Consider the following 24,264-nt stretch of genomic DNA (forward strand, 5'->3'; position numbering starts at 1 on the left):
AAATAAGCTTTTTGTGAGTATGGAACATTTCTGGGATCTTTTATTTCAGCTCATGAAACATGTGACCAACACTACATGTTGCATTTATATTTTTGTTCAGTATATTTGGGCATTCTGAACCTGCTGATGAAGCTGCTCTGGTGCCATTAAAAAAAGGCCACACTTGATATCATACAACACTGAGTTGTGTAACTTACAGGGAATGCCATTGCGCAATAAAACTTTTGATGTGTCCTTACAAAACTGTACAAGTGAAACGCAAATGGATCGGTCAATTAATAATTGAGTGCCATTGATTTTTTCCCCAAATGCTTTTTGAGGCGATTACAGTGCTACTACTACAGTGTGTTGTAAACCTAATGGCAGGGATACCGAATAGCACAGAAATGACCCATGTGAAAACCACAAGCTTGCATTGCTACATTACACATATTGGCTATGCCATTAGCAACAGCAAGTGTGCTGATAGGGTCAACCGTTGCATACCATTTCCTATTCATGTAGTGCCACTATTGCAAGTCTGGCACTACTGTTTTAAGACCCATTACATAAAGATGCTTCTCAATCTCCTTTTGGAGAGGGTAAGGGTTCTATAACATGTCGGGCCCCGTCTAAGAGGTTTTGGGTCAGTTTCCACTGGGTAAAGAAACCTATCCTGGCTGGTAACTTGAATGATGAGGCTTTCCCATGGGAGGTCTGTCTGACATCACCGTGAACTCTCCCTTCTGTTACTCCTATAATCTCTCTACTGGGTCATGTTCATTAGGGTACACCGTAACAAAACATTTCAAAATGTGGTGCAACGTAAAACAAAAAATGAGCTTTTTTTTGTTTAGACATTTTCAGATAGTACCTCCCCGTTTCAGGATGTTTTCCTCCGTTTGGTGCCTAATGAACACGACCCGTGGTATTATACAAGATTGTCAAGGAGGACGGATTTATTTCCTTCTTCCTGGACACTCCTTCAGTCTTACTCAAACATATTCACCTATGGGCTTAGAAGAGCACCGGTAATTGACCTTATGCCGGGACTGTGCATGAGAAACATTGAGACGCCACAGCAGTGATAAACACACCACACCTGAAGCAGGCGGTCTTGGCTACAGCTTCAAAGCCACTCTGCTCCATCTTTGATCTAGGGAAAGGGGATACCTAGGTAGCTGCACAACTGAATGCATTCAACTGAAACGTGTCTTCCGCATTTAACCCAACCCCTCTAGGTTCTCTGAAGAAATCACATCCACACTGGCAGAGGAAATGTTACCGCAACTTAGCATGCCGTTCATCTGTATCACAGCAACATACTTCATTAAATGGGAACACCGCCCAAAGGTAAATGTCTGGACATTCAATCATTAACAGTGCCTCAAAACCAGTCTTAACATTCACTCAAACATCAAGTGTCCAATTGGAAACCTAAGAACCATAGCCAGTACATGCAATGTTCAGTATGACTACAGCGGAGGAATGCCATGAAAAGATAAACAATACAAGTAGCAACCCTAACCTACAATATTTTAATGTTGAATAAGACAAAAGGTAGGAGGCATTGATTGTGTGTGGGCAGACTGGGCACTGACAACACATGAAGCTGAACACAGCCATGCATTCATACGGCCGATAGCTAGCTACTGCAGTGTGTTCAGAGAAGCCAATAATACAAGAGCATCTAAATGACACTTGTGGGAGAATGTGAAACGTGAAGGTGTAAAACTCACCAGGGGGGCTTGTGGGTAACGCTAGATGGACAGAGCAGGCAGACACAAACAAGACCCTTTCATCTTTAATATTGGGGAAAATCATGTATTGTACATAACTTTAAAACACTGTACAGCAAGGCTGAGGTTTGTGTCTTTCCAGTCAAATTCTTTTTGTAAATTCAGGTTTAATAATATCTAACAAAAGGCACAAAATCTGCAACAAAAGAAAAGTATCCCTGAATGAATAACTTAATTATAAGAGTCTATGTTAGGAACCACAACCCCACCTTAAGAAAGTTGTCAAACGTTCAGCATGCAATTAACACACACATTTTGTATTAAAAGATGAATCGCATCTAAAACTTTTTGTATACAGTATTCATGGCATTAGTTGATCATATTCCATGTTTATTGAATACTTTCACACCCATATCTGTACATTTTATTGCATATGAAAATGTCTTATGACAAGTACACATCAATGAATCTCCTTATCAAAAATCAAACCCACCGCTTGAAAAAGAGAAATGCATGCAAACCAGAGAAGGTTATGAGGTCCAGCTTGTCCCGAGGCAGAAAGTTGTGAGTTATGGACGATAATAAAACGACAGAGCCAGACATGAGAGGTAAGACCCTCACTGTGAGGTTGAGTCCAGTATTGTGTGTTGGATTTAAGTCCATGTGGGCGTGTACATTATGCGCTGTATTCAAGTGCTCCCTCCAAGATATTCAGCGCTCTCTCTCTTTACGTTCATATGTGCTTCACCTTCCACTGGATGAGTAGCCAACCAGACTTCTCTGTGCATGTCTCTCATATATAGAGTCCAGTGGTCTTTCAGTGCTATATTTACTTGTCTCTCACTCACTCTTCCCAGTCCCTCCTCCATCAGAAGACTAGTCTATTGACAGTGTTGAACCCCCCACCTCCTCCTCCCCCCGAGGGACCACAGCTGCCCGGGGGTTCGTTGTCATCTGGTCCATTGGGCCTGAACGAGCAGGAGGCAGAGGCCGCCTGGAGAGCTCGGGTCCGTGCGTTCAACTCCTGTTCCTATTGGACAAAAGAGTTCGGGACCATTAAACACTGTTCAGAGGGTCGTTCATTAGGGACCAAATGGAAAAAAATACAAACAGGCAGGGACTACCTGGAGTTTAATTTTCCAATGCAGAACGGTTTGCAGAACCGGTCCTAATGAACATGACCCAGGAGTTTGGTTATTCTGTCTGAGCAAGAAAATGCAGCTCTGCTGTCCTCTTGTGGTTACTGCAAATGTGTGGTTGAAGTCTTGTTTTTTTGAGAGATTAACGACTCATGAAATTTCACTTGACTAATTGCATCTTGAAAGCACAAGGGAAATGTGTAACATGTGTATGGTTTGCTTTCTGAATACTTGCAACATGTTTTGATCAAAGCTTGTTCAGAACTACTTTAATCCCATCAATGGATACATGGAAAACAGGGTCCTGTTAAATTTTGAACATGGGCACAAATTGAAAGGACAAATTCCAAAAACAAGTCCAAAAGAGAAGAGCAAAGAATGACATTACCAGAAATACCCTGAAGAATATGGAAACGTGTCTGACATTCCGATGCCATCCCCACAAAAAAACACCTATTTTCCCCACAATCACTGATAACCAGGGGCGAAACTTTGGTTTTAGAAGTGGCGGGGGCATCAAAAAAATAAAAGAAATATTATCCAGTCAGGTAAACACACCAAACAGGACCGCATGGTCCTAAAGCACACTGTTGCCTTGTTTTGTATCACATTCCAATGATAAAACTGGGGGGGGACAAAAATGCAATTTCAGAGTGTGCGTGGGGGGAGGCATGCCCCCCCCCCCCCCCCCCCATCCCCAGTGAAAGTTGCACCCCTGCTGAGTACTACTTTGTTGAGGGAAAATGTAGTTATACGATTATGATATGTTGTCTCACCTAGCTATCTTAAGATGAATGCATTAATTGTAAGTTGCTCAGGAGAAGAGCTAAATGACTAAAATGTAAATACGCATGCACCTCAGCGTCCCATGCTAATCAAGCAATTAGAGGAAGGTTATTGGAGGCTTGCGTGATCATAAGTGAACACAGTCCACTTCCCTGGGCCAATACATTAGCATAGCCTGATGCATCATTTAGGTCAGGATCACACTAAACGATTATGCTAATGGCTGCGTCACCCCTCCTTGGCCTGTATTTAGTGACAGAAATGACAGGCGCCGACACAGGAGGGCTTTTTATGTAGAGATAATTGGTTGGAGTGAATCGGATTTTCACCCTTCTGCTACTCTGTTATCTAAAACTGGTCATTGAGAGAGAGATGAAAGTAGATTATTATAATATGAGTTGTTGCCCTCGTGGTTAAGAGGGTGGGGGTCAAAGGTGAGGCTTGTCCTACTTGTAAAGCCAATGGAAGAGGCTGCTTACACGTCACCAATTTAAGAGTATTCGATGAAACAAAAAATGGCTCTGATAACTAAAGAGACGATTTCCTTAAGGTTTCAAACCAAAAATGAACATACTGTAAATGAAATTGAGTAGAGCCCTTGGATAAACACGAGCAAACAGAAAACGCCTCATTCACTATACTGTAACACCCCCTTCTCTCACCTGTAAAAAGAGCTTGTTGTCCTTGGTGACGGCGTCCATCAGTTCTTTCTGCAGCGGAGGTTCAGAGCCCAGTCTCATGCCATTGGCTGTCACTCCCCCGGTACTGTTTTGCCCCCCCGTAACGTCCTGTTTCCGGTAGATTAGCACGTAGGCCGTGTCCTTGGGGAAACGGTTGGTGACGTTCTGAACCGACCCCAACGAAGTGAACGTTACCCTGCTGTCGTTGAACAGCAGCCAATCCCCGGCCGCCTGGCCTCCGCACATCTCTTCCACTTCCTGTTTGGGATGAGTCGCCCCAGAGCAAGTGAGTGCGATGGGCTCAGTCTGCCCGTTGCCAGGATCCTCCCCCAGGGCGAGGGGATTGGCTAGGTGGTGTTGGGCTCCGTCGGCCCCATTGAGGTTGCGGCCGTAGGAGTAGTAATGGCCACTCTCCGACGACATCCCAGAATGCATCACTACAGAGCTGAGGATGTAGGGAACGAACCGGGCCGCCGGCCACACCCCTACCTCACTTTCTCCTCCTGCCATCCCGTTGTCGCCCTCTAGCCCAGTCTCCTCCTCCTCCTCCTCTCTCTGCGACGGCTTCAGTTTCTTGGCCAGGTTTTCGCTGCTCTCGGGTGAGTCCACTTGGAGTGGAGAGGATGGTGGCAAGGAAGAGAACGAAGAGTGTTTGGGTGGAGGGGCGTGCACGGGCAGTCTCATGAGCGGCGGGATGGTGACGTTGTCCAGAATCTTGCGGCGCACGTGGCACTTGGCGTCGTAGGAGAACCTCAGCAGCGTGAGGATGAGGTACTCGGGCGCCGCCACCACCCTCATCCCCCGCTCTGCCCGCTGCAGCGAGCCACACTTCTGGCAGAAGTAGGCGTTCTCCTTGTCCAGGATCTCTGGCGCCAGGAAGTAGTCCACCAGGTCAGGAACAGACAGCGGTGGCTCGCTGGACCCGGGAACAAAATGGACGCCAGTGGTGGAGGCCGTGACGGGTTTGGGAGAAGGGCCTATTTCGGGAGCCTCGCTGCCCCCGTTGACAGCCCCCTGGCAGGGGCCCCGGGGTTCCTCTGAGGGGCCCTCGGTCTGAAGAGGACTGGAGGTGGTGGAGGGACAGAAGGCCAGGGATAGGTCAGTGAAAGGTTCTTCTTTCTCCGAGACGCTGTTGCATGTCATACAGCGGATACCCGTGCTCAGCCTGCCTCCAAACATCCTCTCAATGAGCGTCCTCTCGTCATTAACCTCAGACTTCCCCTCCACAGGGGCCACGGGTGACACTCCGGCATCCTCCGCAGAGGTTTCACCTCCGGTGACGTTGCTCGGTCCGTTGCCAGGGGAGACAACATTTGGCTTGGCTGACATGAGAACCTGGATGGTTTTCTCCTCTTCGTGTAATCTTGGCAACAGAACACAAGGAGACAAGAGAAAGTTCAACCAAAAATACAACATGCAAATGAATGTAACAGCATAATAAACGGAGCTGTCCTTTTCAATAACACCCATTCGAGTGAACATGAAATCTTAAAATCCTTCTCTCAAAACACTAGATTTATACATACATTCTTTCCATCTATACCTGGAGTCATACAGGTTTTAGGAGCTGTAGGGTGCTCCAGCAGTCTACTAGATGGTGTACTACCTGTCCAGGAGGAAGGAGCTGTAGGGTGCTCCAGCAGTCTACTAGATGGTGTACTACCTGTCCAGGAGGAAGGAGCTGTAGGGTGCTCCAGCAGTCTACTAGATGGTGTACTACCTGTCCAGGAGGAAGGAGCTGTAGGGTGCTCCAGCAGTCTACTAGATGGTGTACTACCTGTCCAGGAGGAAGGAGCTGTAGGGTGCTCTAGCAGTCTACTAGATGGTGTACTACCTGTCCAGGAGGAAGGAGCTGTAGGGTGCTCTAGCAGTCTACTAGATGGTGTACTACCTGTCCAGGAGGAAGGAGCTGTAGGGTGCTCCAGCAGTCTACTAGATGGTGTACTACCTGTCCAGGAGGAAGCGGAGGTACTCAGAACAGTCCTGCTGGGATCCTGCATTGAACCAGGGGGGCCGAGACGCCTCAAAGAAGACTCTGGGGGCGTACGCTGCCCTCTGCAGGAGAGACACACAAACTGAATGACCACTCACCGAATACACACACCAAGTGAAACGTCAGGGATGGATCCATAGTCATTTCCATTGAAAAACCCGATGGCCACTAACAGCAGCGGGAGACAAACCTGGGTGTGTGAGAGGAAGGTGAAGAGGAGCTGCAGTTTCTTCATCAGTGTGTTGGCAGTGGCATCATTCAGACGTAACGATAAGACAAGCCTCCTGAAACTGGGACAGGACCATAGAAAGGTTTGTGCAGAACATTTCATAAGAACTTCCTACATAAATATTGCAGCATTATATAATTATATTGTGAGAGGATTCAAGTCAGAATGTATATAGACAGCTTTGTTAACCATGCGGTCAACTCAATATAAATGCAACGTGTAGTTGTGTGTGTACTAAATCCACTACTCACTCTGTGGCTGAGAAGAGTGTCTGTATGATACTGTTCATGTAGCAGGTGTTTCCCAGGTTGATGAGGCCAGTCTTGCCCGTCTCAGACTTGCCCGGCAGCCTCAGCAGGCCTGAGGCAAACGAGTTGGACTGGGACGTCCAGGCACTTTGGTTCAGAACCAGCTTGATCTTCTCCTCACCGGGCCCAGGTAGCTCCTAGAGGGGAGGGAGACAGCTTTCAGACACTACATACACCACATTTACTACACGAGCTGCATAGTATTGTACACTGTCCGAATTTTGAAGGTCCATCCTTCAATAATGACATTATTCACGACGCCACAAACACTCAGTTGGTCACATAAATAACGTAAACAACTCGTGTGGTCACTCATTGTCAAGGTGTCTTACTTTGATGGCCTCCAGGATGTCGTCGTAGAGGTCAGGGAAGCCAGAGTACTGGTACATCATACAGTGGACGAGCTCTGTGAAGTGCAGCAGGAAAGCCTTACTGGTGGGCAGGCCGTCCTGCTTCAGACTCTGAACCAGGTTCACTATGTGTGGCACGACCTGGGGAAAACACATTGAATGAACGTATTGTAGACAAACATTTACAGTAAAGTCGTTTAGCAGTCGTACAGTTAGCGCATTCATCCTAAGATAGCTAGGTGAGACAACCAACATATCACAGTCGTGGTACGTCAACTTATCCTCATCAGCAAAGTCAGTGCTGGTACACATGATGTTCTTGGTCATGTGCACATCACATCTGTTCTAATCTGTTACAAGGTGGAAAGGTGCAGTGTAGGAAACTAGGCACTACATATAGCAGTAGAATAGCACTAAACACACTGATGTAGTGACTGGTAAAAACATCAACCTTCACATGCTACATTAAACCTCCCTTTTTGTCATTGGGGGGAGGGGGGGTCACACTGACTTAAATGTAATCAACCTTTAAAAATGAATTGACAATCATGGCAGATGAAACCACCACCAGTCAACTAAAGGACCATCTTGGTGCTTTAAACACTTTACACCTCATTAGTGGAAGAGCCCTGCTGAGAGGAGAGTGCATCTGGGAAATGGAGTTTAATGGAGCCTGAAGGTATTTCAGTTAAATAGGGGGAATGAGGGAGGGAAAGACATGCGGTGTGCAATAGAACGAGTTGTATTGTGTGTTTCTTACCAAGTGGAAGGCCTCAGGAGAGTGTTGGAAACTCAGCAGCATATGGGAAAGAACCACTAGGGCCCCCTGTCGCACGATGGGGTACCACAGACGGTTGAACACCTACACACAAAGATAAAACATATAGCATATGTATTGTACACACACTGACACAGAAACACACAATTCAGAAGTGATACAGCTGGACACCATAATGACCAAACTACAGGAACACATTTTCGTTCATGTGATCATCTATTCATCAATTCTAACTGAAGTTAATATGTAGTTATAGATGCCATCACCACAGAGTTTCTAAACCCAGAGGCGCAACATCGCAAGACTTCCGGGAACGCTTGCGAAACAGATCAGGCCGGGGTTTGTGAGTCAATGAGAGAAGTGAAAAATTGTTCCTTAGTTGTAACTTGTCTCAAAATCTAAAGTCACAGCCTAGATTCCAACCAGTTGTTGAACATGTTATTACTCCAACCTTGTGAAAGTGACAAACTGACACGTTTGCATTTTTGTCAAATACTACTTTATATCGAAGGAGTGCCTAGACGACTGTTCGACACGATGACATGTTTCTGAGCATGGGCTTAGCTAGCCAACGTCGCCAAGACATCACCTACAGCGTCATCAGGGATTTCTATTGGAGAAGCAGTTTCTGCCCATCTTCATATAGAGTACTGTATTTGCTATTACCATGTGTAACTACCATCTTAGCTCATTGGTGCATTGACACACCCTGCTGAGGTAATAGTGGTCAGTACACAACCCACCAGTTCAATCTTAAGCAGGGTGACATCTATGAGGATGGTGAACTTCTGCACCGCAGCCAGCCCCTTCAGCAGGGCAATGACCCACATCTCCACATGGTGGGCTAGAGGCCAAGACAACCAGTCAATCATCCTGAGGAAGGAAAGAGAGAGATGGAGAGAACGGTAAATAAGGGCAGAAAAGCGCTATTAAAATCACTACATCCCATCTAGTATACACACTGCAAATACAACGGATTAATTTATTCAGTTTAGCGAATGAAAAAACACAGTAAAAGGCACCCAGTGACCTGCAGAGTGCTTGAGTCATGCTGGTGTCTTTGACGTTCTGGTCGGTGGTAAGGCTCTTGATGAGAACTGTGATCATCTGGAGAGGTATGTGCTGGACCAGGCTGGCTAGGGCAATGGAGGGGTCGAAGGAGGGGTCTGTGCAGAACACATAAAAAGTTGAGTATAATTGACTGATGTTTTTTGAGGGGGGGGGTCACAGCTTATGAAATATGCCCCAATTGTATTAAAATGTCTTGTTTCCAACCTCTACCCTAACCAAGTGACCCAATTCAAGTCTGATATTGAGCAGTGCATGAACTCTCCACCACCCTGGATCATTAAAATGACAAAGAAGTTACTGTTCCAAGTCTCAAGCATGTGCTAACAAGCCTGACATTCCTAGTTTTTCCACAGGTGGGCGAAGGTGGAGGTAAATTAGTGGCTGCATTAGAAAATACTATAGTGTACTTTACTTTACTTCTGATATTGTATTTTAAACTGCTCATTTTGTACAAATTATTTATAAAACTTTATTTAATTAACTAGGCAAGTCAGTTAAGAGCAAATTCTTATTTACAATGACGGCCTACCTGGGAACAGTGGGTTAACTGCCTTGTTCAGGGGCAGAACGACAGATTTCTACCTTGTCAGTTCAGGGATTCGATGTAGCAACCTTTCGGTTACTGGCCCAAAGCTCTAACCACTAGGCTACCTGCCGCCCCAACTTGTATGGGACATTGATGCATAGACACATACAGTGAAAGTTGTGCGTTTGTGCTCATCTGTGACTGTGTGTGGTGCTCCCTCCCTCAGTCTCACCAGTGGAGGAGATTATAGAGAACACCTCCTGCAGAGATGGCAGCAGTGTGACCGGCTCCGCCTTCCAGATGTTCTGCAGCAACATGCTGACCTTGGTCACCTGGTCCACGTACTCCCTCAGCTCCCGCTCCTGGCTGGCAGGACAGTGGAAGTACCCAATGGTCCTCACCAACTGCTGGCAGAACAAAATGGCCGTCTTCTCCCGGGGGATGCACTGTATGAAGTCTGAGAGCATGGTGGCGAGACGGGCGCACAGGGCTGGCTCAGGCCGTTCACACACCATCCTTAGGATTTCTGTCTGGATGATAGAGAAGATATCCAGCACCGAGGGGCAGCTGATCAGCAGCCGCAGGCAGCCATGGATGTAGTCAACCACGGCCGGGTCCTTGCGGTCCAGGGGGCCGTAGCCCTGCTGTAACAGGCCCAGGACAAAGTCTTTGCTGAAGAAGAGCTCAAAATCAGCACGGTGGTAGCGGGCATAGGCCTCCAGCACCTGGAAGCCCACCTGTTTCTGGAAGGCGTCTTCACCCAAGAAGATGAGGCGAGTGGTGAGGGTGTACAGGGCCTGACATTGCTCCGCCGTGACCTCTTTCTCTGCGGCTTCGACTACTTTCTTCACGATGGCCTTCTTCACTGGGACTGAGTGAGAGGAGCTAACCAGCGCCTCTAGAATCTTATCCATGATGGCAGGCGATCTATATAGCTGTGAGGGGAAAGATCAGGGAGCAGTCCACACCTAAAGACGAGAGCGAGCAGGACATCAACCACCATTAGTGACCAGTTACTTATTCTGGCTAGCTTTCCATTTCTTCATGGCATGTCCACCACAGCTAGCTAGCTAGACGTATGATTCGGTCAACAACTTGTAAATAACAAACTGTAATCGTTTTTACCATTGCTGCAAAGTTGTACAAGCATAGCAATATCCCACGGCTATGAAGCTAGCCACAGGTAAACAAAAACAACACAGCATCATGCTTTGCCTTATCATCACAAAGCTAGCTAACTTAGCTAGCTAAACAAGTTAACACATTGAGCTAGTTACAGTACCCACAATCGGCATGTTATCGAATTCAAATTAACTGAGATTAAAGGCATTGATGCACAAATAAAACAGGTGTGGATAACAAACTGTTTTTCGTAATTTAGCTAGTTAACGTTCTTTAACAAACTAGCTAGCATGACGTTAGCTGTGTATGGTATTGCAACAGAGCAGGCCGGAGATGTCACTAACTTAGCTAGCAGAAATGTATCTTCCCAAACATCACGTACCAATATAATTCATAACACCAGCATCCGATGAAAATATAATAAAATGCCAGTTGACATTAGTCGCCGGTTAACAGCTCATTCATCTCTTATTTTGACATTATAAAATAATATTTTTAAAGCTAATTTAAAAGCCCTGCAGAAACGTCATTCCGATGGACCACGAATTTTTCTAGGAGTCTTCTGCTGCTGACGATCTCATTGCCTGTTTAATAAAGAACGAAAATGGCGACTATAAAATCAAATATATAAACTTTTTGTGAATTACAGGTTTGTTTAAATACAAATATAAACATACTGACAATGGTTTGTAATGACTTAAAACTAAATGTATTATTCCACGGACTTCTTTTACGCACTAACTGAGCTCATAGCCATTGGATAGGCATAGTATTTAGACTGGTAGATGTAGCAGATGGGTTATAACTTGTAAATGTGTGCAGATTTTGCATTTCGGGGGTAAAACACGCAGCCACGCTACGAAAGTCTCGCGAGACAAAGCGGAACCTTTGAGAACGCGGGTAGCGGGGAAAGGAAGCTAGCGAATGAATCACTTGTAGCCAGCCAGTCTCTTTCATAATAAACAGTAGGACTATAGCAGCGTATTTTCTGAAATAAAGTTTTTGAAAACCATATCTGCCATTTATAGGCGGACGAAGTAATCGAATAAACAGACGATCGATTTAAATCGAGGAAGAAATTCGGTAGCAATGTCCGAGACTGGAAACGGCGTGGAGCTGCGGGAAGAGCGAGCAGTTGAACTTGAAGAAACCGGAGGAGTGGAGGTGAGCCTGAACAAAATAATAATAATACAAATTCTGAGCCCATCATTAGAAAAAATGGCTCAACAACTTTTAGATTATGCTAAAATCAACCATATGTCCTTTGTCACTTCCAACGCGAGCCATCTCAAACTTTGTCTTTGCTAGCTCGAGTTGTTTAGCTAGCTAGCATTAGCGTCGTTAGCTAACGTTAATCAACAGCTCCGACCCATCTTCCCGGAGAGTGTGTCTCGCAGTACTGTATAGTAGAGAGCTATCAGCTAGCCTGTTTAATAAACACTCATCTAACTATGCTAGCTAACGTTACACCTAATACACTTGATTTGAATACGCATCAAGGGTTTCAATAAAATTGTAGCAGTTGTTTACATCTGTTTGACGCTGCATTCGATCCTCTGTATACTTGTGCAGCTTATCTCACATTAAGACAACTGGGAAGTCCCAGTCAAATCGTGACGTCAGTGATCTTCAGGTTGGGAAGTCGGAGCTCTAGAGCAGTTTTTCCCGAACCTGGTCCTCGTGTACCCCCAACAGATTCGTTGTTGTAGCCCCTTGACAAACACACCTCATCCAACTCATTTAGGGCTTGTTGACAAGTTGAACCAGGTATGCTTGTCCAGGGTTACAATAAAAAGTTGTACTGTTGGGGGTACTCGAGGACCAGGGTTGGGAAAAACTGCCCTAGAAAGATGCCCAAGTTTCCAACTTGGAATTCAAAATATTTTTCCCAGTCGGAAATGTTTTTTTTCTTCTTTTTTTTGAGTTCCCCAATCTTGAAGGCACTTGGGTCGGAAGTCTGAGATTTCTGAGTTCCCAGTTGTTTTGAAAGTGGCGTTGCATTCCTCTTTTCCAGGAAAAGGATGATGCGTCAGAGGCCAGCAAGGAGGAGTCTTCTGAAGCCGGACAGGATGCCCAAGATGAGGACCCCTCTTCATCTACAGCGCCAGCCTATGAGGAGAAAGTGGTAATGGCACACTGCTAGATGTTCAGTTACAGTTTTAATATGTAATTTGTTGCTCACAAAGTTTCATTGCTTTTCTGTGTGTAGGCATCAGACCGGACCAACAGATTTGAGTACCTACTGAAGCAGACAGAGGTGTTTGCCCATTTCATTCAACCTGCGGCCCAGAAGACCCCCACCTCCCCGCTCAAGATGAAGCCAGGACGTCCTCGTGTCAAGAAGGACGAGAAACAGAATCTCCTCTCGGTCGGAGAGTGAGTATACAACACAACACGCAGAACAACTTGACCTGATGATTCGTCAGTCTTCCGTGGGAGTACATTGGGTGTACGTGTGGGGCATTTGATATGCTGTCTCTGATGAATTGCGGGTACCCCTTTCTCTCTTTGACAGTAACCGTCATCGTCGCACAGAGCAGGAAGAGGATGAAGAACTGCTGAGCGAAAGCAGCAAGACCACCAACGTCTGCACCCGCTTCGACGAATCTCCCTCCTGTAAGCAGTCACATGGTTTTACTCATTAGAGCTACAATATATCACTTCTTGGGCGACCCGACCAAATTCTCATAGAAATGTGTGTTATAGATCTGTCCTTCTCATTGAAAGCAAGTCTAAGATGCGGTATATCTGTTCTAGGTTCTCATTTTCTATGCTATCCGTGGTTAAGTTTAGCATCTTTTACTTTCGGTTTTGTACACCAGCTGAAAATACAAAATGTTTTAGTTATGGAAAATACATTTCACAATGGTTTAGATGGTACAAAGATTCTCTACACTAAACTTGCTTGTTTTGTCACTGACTGAAATTAGGTGAACTATTAGAATTTTAGCAAACAGGAAATGGCTTCTGCGTAGTGCATCTTTAATGTAGCAAAGTTCTGACCGGGACTACTATAGTCCATATCTGAATGGGAAGTATGTCAAACTTGTGCAGTACTGAGTATGTTGTGCTGTATCTATCTCCCAACAGTTGTAAAAGGGGGTACAATGAGAGACTACCAGGTCCGTGGTCTGAACTGGCTCATCTCTCTGTACGAGAACGGAATCAATGGGATTCTTGCTGATGAAATGGTAGGTTCTTGTTTCAAACTAAAGTGAAAAATATTTTGGTATTCCGGAAGTTCTACATGCATATCTCTTGGTGTGTGTGTGTGTGTGTGACTCATGAAGATTACTCCTGGACTACAGCAGTAACAGCATCCAAATACCCATTCATGCTAAAAATCGGTATTCAAATTATTGTGTTTTATTTTTATATATACTCTCACCTTGCCTGTTGTCCTTCAGGGTTTGGGTAAGACCCTGCAGACCATCTCTCTGCTGGGGTACATGAAGCACTACAGGAGCATCCCCGGGCCCCACATGGTGCTGGTGCCCAAGTCCACCCTGTACAATTGGATGAACGAGTTCAAACGTTGGGTCCCCTCCCTCAAAGCAGTCTGCCTCATCGGAGACCGAGAGCAGAGGGTGAGCTATGAGCAGCAGCAGACCACATGAATTCTCTGATGTAAAATGAACAGGGCATGTTGATTGCGGTAGATCAGCTGGAAAGCATTGGGTGGTGACTGTGGGACAGTGTTGAGGCTTGTGTGTTTTCCAATGTTCCATATGGGAAGAAATGTTGTCATGGAAATAGTCAGTTCATCTCTATCTCCTTCTGCAACTGAAAGCGTAACACATAGATTTCCTGCAACATAAGACGACTAATGGATATTCTGCATAATGCAATCCAATGCAAGTTAGTCATTTTTCAATAACTTGTACTACAGCACTACAGAAGTTAGACTGGTGATGTTGCTGAGGCTTTGGTCTTGTGCCCCACCGATAACCCTTTATCCCCCCCCCCCCCCCCCCAGAATGCCCTGATCAGAGATGTGCTGCTGCCAGGTGAGTGGGATGTGTGTGTCACCTCTTACGAGATGCTCATCATAGAGAAGGCCGTGTTCAAGAAGTTTAACTGGAGGTACCTGGTCATCGACGAGGCCCACAGGATCAAGAACGAGAAGTCAAAGGTTCGGGAGCTTCTAAAGTTGACACACTGTATACATATTTGATTACATGTAAATATGTGATTTCAAATGTGTATATACACTAACGAAACGTCAATGGGCTCAACTCACAAAAGACTCTTAGATGGTTTGTCTGACCCGTGTATGTTTGTGCTGTAGCTGTCAGAGATAGTGCGTGAATTCAAGACCACCAACCGTCTGCTGCTAACCGGCACCCCGCTGCAGAACAACCTCCACGAGCTCTGGGCCCTGCTCAACTTCCTGCTGCCAGACGTCTTCAACTCCTCAGAGGTAAGAGGCAGATAAAACAGGATGAACTTTAATGTACCCGGGGGGAACAAATTGTTGAACACACAGGCAATTTCCCTCCATTAATACTACAGTTTAGGAATTTAGGCTTAATAACACTTAGTGAAAATAACAATATTCTCTATTTTTCACTTATTTAAAGGGCCCCGAAAAAATATGGATTGATTTAACTTTTTGTTTTTCTCTCGAAGGACTTTGACTCATGGTTTGACACCAACAACTGCCTGGGGGATCAGAAGTTGGTGGAACGTCTTCACACTGTAAGTATCTGAAACACTTCCTTACATTTCACTGTACTGTATGAATGTGTACTGTGTATATATGAATAGTGAGTAAATAGTATTTTTGTCTCTTGGTGCCTTGACAATGTATTACTTTCGATTTTAATGTAGTAACATCTTATGTTGTTCTTGTCTAGAACTGTTTTTTTGTGGTTCCAGGAAGTGTATCTGCTGCATGTTCAACAGCTAATGGGAATCCTAATGAACATGTATTCATGTAGGTTTTTATCAAATAGTGTTATGGGGCCTTCCCTTACCTTTCATTGGTTGTTCTCTCTCTGTACGTGTGTGTAGGTACTGCGTCCTTTCCTTCTGCGTCGTATCAAAAATGAGGTGGAGAAGTCTCTGCTGCCTAAGAAAGAGATCAAGATGTACGTGGGGCTGAGTAAGATGCAGAGAGAATGGTAAGTAGCCCACATACAGTCAACGTATGCCCTTTCCCTGCCAAACAAATTCTTCAACCCCGTGCACTATAATGTGTATTTGAAAACAGTGTCCCGTCTCTCCTCAGGTACACCAAGATCCTGATGAAGGACATAGACATCCTGAACTCTGCAGGGAAGATGGACAAAATGCGCCTGCTCAACGTCTTGATGCAGCTGAGGAAGTGCTGCAACCACCCGTACCTGTTTGACGGGGCCGAGCCCGGCCCGCCTTACACCACCGACTTGCACCTGGCCGTCAACAGCGGCAAGATGGCCGTCCTTGACAAGCTGCTGCCCAAGATGAAGGCTCAGGGTGGGTGGACGAAAGGCTCCCCTCTAAGACCGGTTACAAAATTGGTGTTTTTATGGCCTGTTTGATGGCCCTGTGGCCCTTTCAACTTTAAAGTTGATATGGAGACGGTGTTGTGTAAAGGCTATTTCAGACCTTTTGTGATTCAAACTACTATGTTAAAGTTGCAGCAGTGTAGGCATGGTGGATGATTGATTGGCGGCCATTTTGAACTCCCCTTCCTCTCCCAGGCTCCCGTGTGCTGATCTTCAGCCAGATGACCAGGATGCTGGACATCTTGGAGGACTACTGCATGTGGCGCAACTTCGGCTACTGTCGCCTGGACGGACAGACGCCCCACGAGGAGAGACAGGTACGACTATGACTCCCACTCCTGGATCTCATTAACGGCACTGGCTTATTACCCTGGTCCCAGATCTGTTTGTGCTGCCTTGGTATGACATTGACCATAGTAGTTGGCAGGGCAGAACACGCAGATCTGGGACCAGGCTAATAAATGGCTTGTAAATTCAAACAATTTAACTTGTCGCAGTTTGAACACACTTCATTTCCCATGTTTCTCTAGATCTCCATCAACGCGTACAATGAGGAGAACAGCCCTAAGTTCATCTTCATGTTGAGCACCAGGGCCGGAGGGCTGGGTATTAACCTGGCCACAGCTGACGTGGTCATCCTCTACGACTCAGACTGGAACCCTCAGGTCGACCTACAGGCCATGGTCAGTACCTCTCATTCACCCACGTTCGTGGACTAATTAATCAGTCTTTTATATGACATTTTACTATTACTTTAATTGGAATTTGCCCTACAGATTTAACATGTTCAATTCCCCCTAGTTTGAATCATATCACAACAAGTGAGCTTACATTCAATAGAATCTCTCAGTAACTTAATTGATCAAGATGCTTCTACCTGGTAACTGTTAGACACTTACTTGATTGGTTCATTTAACTTTTCTTCTCAGGACCGAGCTCACAGGATTGGTCAAAAGAAGCAGGTGCGCGTGTTCCGTTTCATCACGGAAAACACAGTAGAGGAGAGGATCGTGGAGCGAGCCGAGATGAAGCTCCAACTGGACTCCATCGTCATCCAGCAAGGTACTGCACCGGTGGCCATTTTGGATCTCCTCTTCCCAGTTTCAAACCTACACTATTGAAGTCAATGCCTTGGTAATGCAACTGGCTGACTTGTCTGTGTTTACTGTGTCTGTTCTACAGGAAGGCTAGTGGATCCCAATGCCAACAAGCTGGGGAAGGACGAGATGCTGTCTATCATCCGGCACGGCGCCACGCACGTCTTCGCCTCCAAGGAGAGCGACATCACCGACGATGACATCGACGAGATCCTGGAGCGAGGCGAGAAGAAGGTCAAAACACAGACGGACAAGGGCCTAGCGCTAGCATTGGGCCTAGCATTAGCGTTTATCTGCACTCAGATAATTTATATAATATGTGATAGCATTAGCATTGCTATATGTGGGTTGATATGGCAGTATCTAGAGGCCAAACGCATTAGCAATGTGTAGCTAGATGCTAACGCTTTGCTGTGTGTTTGTATCTGACAGACCATGGAGTTGAAGGAGAAGATGAACACCATGGGCGAGAGCTCCCTGAGGAACTTCACCATGGAGTCCGACAACAGTGTGTACACCTTCGAAGGAGAGGACTACAGGGAGAAGAAGAAGGTGGTCACCAACTGGATCGAGCCACCCAAGAGAGAGAGGAAGGCCAACTACGCAGTGGATGCCTACTTCAGAGAGGCCCTGCGTGTCAGCGAGCCCAAAGCACCCAAGGTAAGCCTCGCTACCGCCGGCCTCTGGCTATGTATACGCACGCCACTGGGAATAGCTGTGTGGAATGAATCAGACCATCTTTCTCCATGACTAAAACTCCTGTTCTCCTCTTCCAGACCATCTTTCTCCATGACTAAAACTGCTGTTCTCCTCTTCCAGACCATCTTTCTCCATGACTAAAACTGCTGTTCTCCTCTTCCAGACCATCTTTCTCCCCGACTAAAACTGCTGTTCTCCTCTTCCAGACCATCTTTCTCCCCGACTAAAACTGCTGTTCTCCTCTTCCAGGCTCCTCGTCCACCTAAGCAGCCCAATGTGCAGGACTTCCAGTTCTTCCCCCCAAGGCTGTTTGAACTGCTGGAGAAAGAAATCCTATTCTACAGGAAGACTATCGGCTACAAGGTATACAACATGTACTGTGATGTATACAAGTGTCAGTGATGGCAGGTGCCACTTAAAATCGAATGACGGGCTCAAACTAATGGCTGGAATGGTGTATATGTGTTTGAGCCATCCTCCCCTCAGCCTCCTCTCTGGTCAATTATGATGCCATCAGTGTGATAATGTTCCATCAGACGGCGGACATTTTGGATCTCCTCTGTGCAGTTTCAAACCAACACAGTCGGTTTGGTTTAGAATGGGATGTATCTGTTGAGAGTTTAAGTGTATATGTGTTATCCATTATCTCTCCAGGTTCCTCGTAACCCAGAACTGCCCAACTCGTCCCAGCACCAGAAGGAGGAGCAGGCCAAGATTGACGAGGCCGAAGGCCTATCAGAGGAGGAGCTGGAGGAGAAGGAGAACCTCCTCTCGCAGGTAATTGGCTGAAACAAGACCTCCAACTTAAACACTAGACATTCATCATAGTGCCATGTCATATTTATAGAACTACATGTAGTTCAGTTGAGATACTCTTTAATGGCTTCAACTACAAACTAGAGACAAATGTTAGCATTTGTGGCTTGTGTCGTTACAAACTGTCATCGATCTCTCCACAGGGCTTCACCATCTGGAACAAGCGTGACTTTAACCAGTTCATCAAAGCCAATGAGAAGTGGGGGAGAGACGACATCGAGAACATCGCCAGAGAGGTGGAGGGCAAAACCCCAGAGGAAGTCATGGAATATTCCGGTAAGAAAAGAACAAAAGAAAAAAAATCCTTATTTTTCTTTTCAAATTGCGGAAATGTATCTGAATCTACTTCTTATATAGCTAGTGGACATTACTCCCAAGTGTATGACCGAGATCTAGAGTATTATGATCTAAACGTGTGTGTGTGTGTGTGTGTGTGTGTGTGTGTGTGTGTACACACACAGCTGTGTTCTGGGAGCGTTGCAACGAGCTGCAGGACATTGAGAAGATCATGGCTCAGATCGAGAGGGGAGAGGCCCGCATCCAGAGGAGGATCAGCATCAAGAAAGCACTGGACACAAAGGTAAGCCATTTCAGTGAGGTCATCATTAACAAGAACAACATTGGGGAGCCAAGACATTTTTTATTTTGATCAGATGATCGATACAGTTGTGAAAACCTCTGGCCACTCCCAACCCTTATGAAGGTATGTGTCTGGGCCCTCCCAACCCTTATGAAGGTATGTGTCTGGGCCCTCCCAACCCTTATGAAGGTATGTGTCTGGGCCCTCCCAACCCTTATGAAGGTATGTGTCTGGGCCCTCCCAACCCTTATGAAGGTATGTGTCTGGGCCCTCCCAACCCTTATGAAGGTATGTGTCTGGGCCCTCCCAACCCTTATGAAGGTATGTGTCTGGGCCCTCCCAACCCTTATGAAGGTATGTGTCTGGGCCCTCCCAACCCGTATGAAGGTATGTGTCTTGGCCCTCCCAACCCTTATGAAGGTATGTGTCGGGGTACTCCCAACCCGTATGAAGGTATGTATCTTGGCACTCCCAACCCTTATGAAAGTATGTGTCGGGGTACTCCCAACCCTTATGAAGGTATGTGTCTTGGCACTCCCAACCCTTATGAAAGTATGTGTCGGGGTACTCCCAACCCGTATGAAGGTATGTGTCTTGGCACTCCCAACCCTTATGAAAGTATGTGTCGGGGTACTCCCAACCCTTATGAAGGTATGTGTCTTGGCACTCCCAACCCTTATGAAGGTATGTGTCTGGAGCTGGTGTCTGATCATGTCTACCAGAGGCTTACCATACACCCTGAAGGACATCTTTTCTCTCCCTCGTTGTAGATTGGTCGCTACAAGGCGCCGTTCCACCAGTTGAGGATCTCGTACGGCACCAACAAGGGGAAGAACTACACGGAGGAGGAGGACCGCTTCCTCATTTGCATGCTGCACAAGTTGGGCTTCGAAAAGGAGTCGGTCTACGACGAGCTGCGCCAGTGCATCCGCAACTCGCCCCAGTTTCGCTTCGACTGGTTCCTCAAGTCCAGGACCGCCATGGTGAGTGGAGTGGCCCCGGGCCGACAGTGGAATTAAGTACAACTTTGTTGTAGAATTAATAGAGTACAACCTGTAGATAGAAATGTGTCTTTACTTCTTCAGTGATTTGAATGATAACCATTCATTCAAAACATTACACATGTTGTGGTTGTATACTTGTGTGTGTAGGAGCTCCAGAGGCGATGCAACACCCTGATCACCCTGATTGAACGAGAGAACATGGAGCTGGAGGAGAGGGAGAAGGCAGAGAAGAAGAAGAAAGGACCACGGAGTCAGTCTTCTGTAAGATCACAACGCTCCACTTCCTGTCCATCACTGAATTCTCTGGTCATGCAGTCCTCTATCACTGTGCAGGAAGACACACACGACACTAACAATATCACACAATGTTCTTTTCCACTATATAGTCTTGTCTAAACCAATATATCATTGTAAGCAGACGTTATTGTATTATTTTTATGATCATTTGAGCTGACACTCCGTTTCTGTCTTCCTCTTCATCCCACACTTCCTCAGGCTCAGAAGCGTAAGGGAGACGGGACCCCAGACCCGCGAGGAGGCCGCAGGAAAAAACTAAAGCTGTGAGGCGGTGGTGGTCAGAATGAGGGCAGCGGCAGGCAGCAGTATAGTAGTCGTAGCGTCTGTTATGTTTTGTACGGGTTACCGTGGTGATACATGATGATGATGATTTACTGTATAAAACCCAAAAGGACTGAACTTTTCTTCACTATAGCGTGTTGTTCTATCTAGAAGATTCCAGGAGGGAACCTAGGTTCTTAGTGTCGATTTAAGGCAGCCCCGCGCACCTCTCTGATTCAGAGGGGTTGGGTTAAATGCGGAAGACACATTTCAGTTATACAACTGACTAGGTATCCCCCTTTCCCTATTGTATTCCTTCTATTCACAGGCCTGCTAGTAGGGACTAACTGACATACTGAGGCTGCGCTGATTTAGTTGAATTTTCTTTTTGTTGTTTTAGTTTTCTACACTTTTTTTACTAGTTCGTGAGGTGACGAGAGATTAATTTATGCCTGTTGGTTATGTTATCACATTCCATTGATTGTACCGATACCTGTATGTACCCGATACCTGTATCTACCGGTATCTACCGATACCTGTATGTACCGATACCTGTATGTACCGATACCTGTATCTATCCCCCCTCCCACTCTGTTATGTTACCGACCTACATTGTAGAAAATGTATTTTTGGAACGTGTCACTAATAAATTTCCCCTTTTTTAAATAAGTCTATTCTTATGCAAAAAAATATATACTTCTGTTGAATATTTGTGCAAAGCTTTTCACACAAAGAGCAGTGGACGTTCACAAGCAGTCTGAGTGAAGACTAGGACCAAAATCATTCAGAAAAGTACATTTGTATTTGGCAGTTAAAGTTGGAGGACATCAAACAATTGATTGAAATTATCACAAAATTGATAAGTCACCAATTTGATCTAAATTGGTCGGAGACACATTTCTATACCGTAACTAGTTGGCAACTATTGACTTATACTGTCACTTGCATAAGATCAAGATAGTCACATTCTTCAGTTGAGAAACAGCATCAAATGTGGGGTTAACATATTCTTCAAGTTGCACCAGGGTTTAGTAATTAATACCTTTTCTTGTTTGCATTGTCCTGTGTTGACTTTGAACATCCTATACATGCAGGTATGTACACAGACTTATAAGAGTTAATAATATACACACGTGATTTTTTTAATTTTTTAAACCTCACCTGAAACAAATGTATAAAAACATTCTGAATGAATAGTTTAAGCACTTGAATGACTAAAATGGACAACGTCACAATCCCATTGAATAGCACCATGTCTGTGCTCTGCTGCAGTGGGCTCACCTGCTGACTACAGAGGGCTTTGTAAAGCATAGCAGTGCATCAATCAATATTAGAAAATACACACATTTACCACGTTTGATACAGCCAGCCTCGACCGGACTGACAACCCAACATTCAACCCACTTGGCTCTCTAACTCGCACTCAAAAAATCAAATATTAGTGGACACGGATTGAACGACCGACAACAAAAATAACATGATAGGCTAGTTCTCTTAAGAAAAACAGGACAGAATAGTCTCAAAGCTGCTCTGCACTATCAAGGGTGACGTTTAGTTGCTTTTACCTTCTGTAGATGCAATTACTGTTTTTAAGATTTAATTGGGATGTTCAGCTATGGCAGTTAGCATAGTTGGAAGGGGTATTCTCCACAACATCAGCCCTCGGGGACTCCTAATATTTTACACATGAACTAAAGCACATCTGAATGGAGTTCTGACAATTGGGTTGTTGAGGGGGACTAAAACCCATGTTGTACCACAGGAAAAGGGGTGAAAACACTTCATTGAGGGTTCATGGATCCTCACATGACTTTCTCTCCAGGCTTGGCCAGCCATGCATGCATTCATACTCTGGTTATAGGCCCACAACACACATCAACTGACGTCAACTGTCCCAAGAATTGGCTGTGCTGTCTTCAGTGCTAGCAGAAGGCAGGGTTAGCCCTGTTTTAGGGCTCTATTCAATCCGTATTGCTGAAGTTCAAGTGTTACAGCGCGATTGAAATTGAAAGCCAGTGTTCCCGAGTTAGCGGAGACCGTATTCACGGTAAACTTGAATGTCGGCTCAATCGGAAATGACCTTTGCATTTCTATAACGCTTCAGCGGTAAGGATTGGATAGAGCCTTTAGACGGCACCGCAGTGGTAGAGGGTGGAACCGTTGACAACTGTCAATGTCTTATCAGAAGGCCACGGGGACGGGATGGTGTTGGTAGGAGGGCTGTCTCTAGTCATGAGCCTAGACCTCAGAGCTGTCCAAGCTGCTGCTCCCAGTACCCATCATGCCCTCTCTGCTGTTGCCACTCCCCCCGCTGTAGGCCGAGCACGACGAGGTGGAGTAGGGAGGGAACTGGCTCTTCTTCTGGTTCTTCCTCTTGCGCCGCACCAGCAGAATAACCACCATGGCCACCAGGCAGGTGAGAAGGATCAACCCGGCCAGGCCTACCAGCATGGGCAGGGTGGAGGTGTCCACAGGCTCCCTGCCGGAGCTCTCCAGGAGGGGGCGCTCCAGGAAGGGTGAGCTGCGGTCCGACCCAGCCCGGTCACGTCCACCCCATGGCTGGCGCTGGCTCACCACCAGGCGGTCCGTGCGGTCCAGAGCGATGTGCTGGATGTTGGTTCCCCGATTGTTGTCGGTGCCGATGTCCTGGGCCAGGTCCGGAGCGGGGGCGGCACGACGGTAGCGACCCCGGGACGAGATGTGCAGGTCGGGCTGAGGGTCGGCCACGGAGGACAGGCTGTGGTGGTACTCCAGGCTGCGCTTGCCGATGCCACGGTTGGCGTTGTCTCGGGAGCGGACGGTGTAGATGGTGTGGATGAACCACTCCCGACCTGCAGCCACCTGGAACATCCAGACACAGTGGAGCTTGAGGTTAGTGATAAAGACCTTGGCCTATACCTTTCAGTGTGTGATTTCAAACAAAATGTGTGTGTTTTTGTGTGCAAGTAATCAAACTCAGATTTCAGAAACCAGATTTAATTCAACCATACAGAGACTATTTTCCCATTGTTATCCAGTTTACAGACCATATTAGGTACGATTAGGGGGGGGGGGGGGCGTGCGCATTTCAGCTGACCTGGAAGAGAGGCGAGGAGGACAGGGCGAATCCGTCTGAACCAGGCTGCCTGACCAGAGGCAGGCCTCCAGGAGTGTCCAGGGCCAGAGTGGCACCAAACAACACATCTCCAAACGCTGTGGCCTGGGTCTCTGGCTGAGCCTTGTCCTGAGGAGGAAAACACACACACAGGTTAGACCACTGAAATCATTACAGATAGAACTTAGAAATATTGTATAGGATGTCTATGGATTAGAGGTAGGTAG

General features: G+C 46.2%; 3 protein-coding genes across 3 annotated transcripts in view; 1 reads left to right on the forward strand and 2 right to left on the reverse strand.

The window, feature by feature from the left end:
• Positions 1 to 1,767: 1,767 nt before the first annotated feature.
• On the reverse strand, positions 1,768 to 11,306 carry LOC139374701 (ubiquitin carboxyl-terminal hydrolase 38-like). The gene is made up of 11 exons (XM_071115778.1): positions 11,083 to 11,306; positions 9,811 to 10,546; positions 9,012 to 9,147; positions 8,725 to 8,854; positions 7,964 to 8,065; positions 7,186 to 7,344; positions 6,797 to 6,990; positions 6,507 to 6,606; positions 6,272 to 6,378; positions 4,306 to 5,686; positions 1,768 to 2,748 (listed from the first exon to the last, which is right to left on the reverse strand). Exons 2-11 carry the CDS (start codon positions 10,490 to 10,492, stop codon positions 2,587 to 2,589), a joined length of 3,153 nt encoding a protein of 1,050 aa, XP_070971879.1. The 5' UTR covers positions 10,493 to 10,546; positions 11,083 to 11,306; the 3' UTR covers positions 1,768 to 2,586.
• A 266-nt stretch (positions 11,307 to 11,572) lies between these two features.
• On the forward strand, positions 11,573 to 21,609 carry LOC139374703 (SWI/SNF-related matrix-associated actin-dependent regulator of chromatin subfamily A member 5-like). The gene is made up of 23 exons (XM_071115801.1): positions 11,573 to 11,864; positions 12,715 to 12,825; positions 12,910 to 13,076; positions 13,216 to 13,316; positions 13,791 to 13,891; positions 14,108 to 14,287; positions 14,677 to 14,832; positions 14,989 to 15,120; positions 15,330 to 15,398; positions 15,714 to 15,823; positions 15,931 to 16,157; positions 16,385 to 16,506; positions 16,720 to 16,872; positions 17,119 to 17,251; positions 17,372 to 17,520; positions 17,719 to 17,946; positions 18,235 to 18,348; positions 18,640 to 18,762; positions 18,945 to 19,077; positions 19,263 to 19,381; positions 20,152 to 20,364; positions 20,533 to 20,646; positions 20,881 to 21,609. Exons 1-23 carry the CDS (start codon positions 11,790 to 11,792, stop codon positions 20,947 to 20,949), a joined length of 3,099 nt encoding a protein of 1,032 aa, XP_070971902.1. The 5' UTR covers positions 11,573 to 11,789; the 3' UTR covers positions 20,950 to 21,609.
• A 117-nt stretch (positions 21,610 to 21,726) lies between these two features.
• LOC139374704 (FRAS1-related extracellular matrix protein 2-like) overlaps positions 21,727 to 24,264 on the reverse strand; it is a 52,324-nt gene continuing 49,786 nt past the window's right edge. Inside the window, exons 23-24 of the mRNA XM_071115802.1 lie at positions 24,020 to 24,166; positions 21,727 to 23,784 (exon numbers count right to left, since the gene is read on the reverse strand). Of these exons, the coding sequence (XP_070971903.1) occupies positions 23,182 to 23,784; positions 24,020 to 24,166 (750 nt within the window). The 3' untranslated portion in view covers positions 21,727 to 23,181. The remainder of the gene's footprint in view (positions 23,785 to 24,019; positions 24,167 to 24,264) is intronic.

The sequence above is a fragment of the Oncorhynchus clarkii genome, chromosome 19, assembly GCF_045791955.1.
Source record: "Oncorhynchus clarkii lewisi isolate Uvic-CL-2024 chromosome 19, UVic_Ocla_1.0, whole genome shotgun sequence".
In the NCBI taxonomy this organism is placed as follows: domain Eukaryota; kingdom Metazoa; phylum Chordata; class Actinopteri; order Salmoniformes; family Salmonidae; genus Oncorhynchus; species Oncorhynchus clarkii.

What these genes read in the sequence shown, in the direction of transcription:
- LOC139374701 (XM_071115778.1), bottom strand. Translation starts at nt 10,492, where the DNA reads ATGGATAAGATTCTAGAGGCGCTGGTTAGCTCCTCTCACTCAGTCCCA. An exon ending in CTCTATAATCTCCTCCACTG is followed by an intron (nt 9,148 to 9,810) that starts GTGAGACTGAGG and finishes TGTTCTGCACAG; the next exon opens with ACCCCTCCTTCGACCCCTCC. An exon ending in ACACTCTTCTCAGCCACAGA is followed by an intron (nt 6,607 to 6,796) that starts GTGAGTAGTGGA and finishes GTCCTGTCCCAG; the next exon opens with TTTCAGGAGGCTTGTCTTAT.
- LOC139374703 (XM_071115801.1), top strand. Translation starts at nt 11,790, where the DNA reads ATGTCCGAGACTGGAAACGGCGTGGAGCTGCGGGAAGAGCGAGCAGTT. An exon ending in CAGCCTATGAGGAGAAAGTG is followed by an intron (nt 12,826 to 12,909) that starts GTAATGGCACAC and finishes TTCTGTGTGTAG; the next exon opens with GCATCAGACCGGACCAACAG. An exon ending in GGATTCTTGCTGATGAAATG is followed by an intron (nt 13,892 to 14,107) that starts GTAGGTTCTTGT and finishes GTTGTCCTTCAG; the next exon opens with GGTTTGGGTAAGACCCTGCA.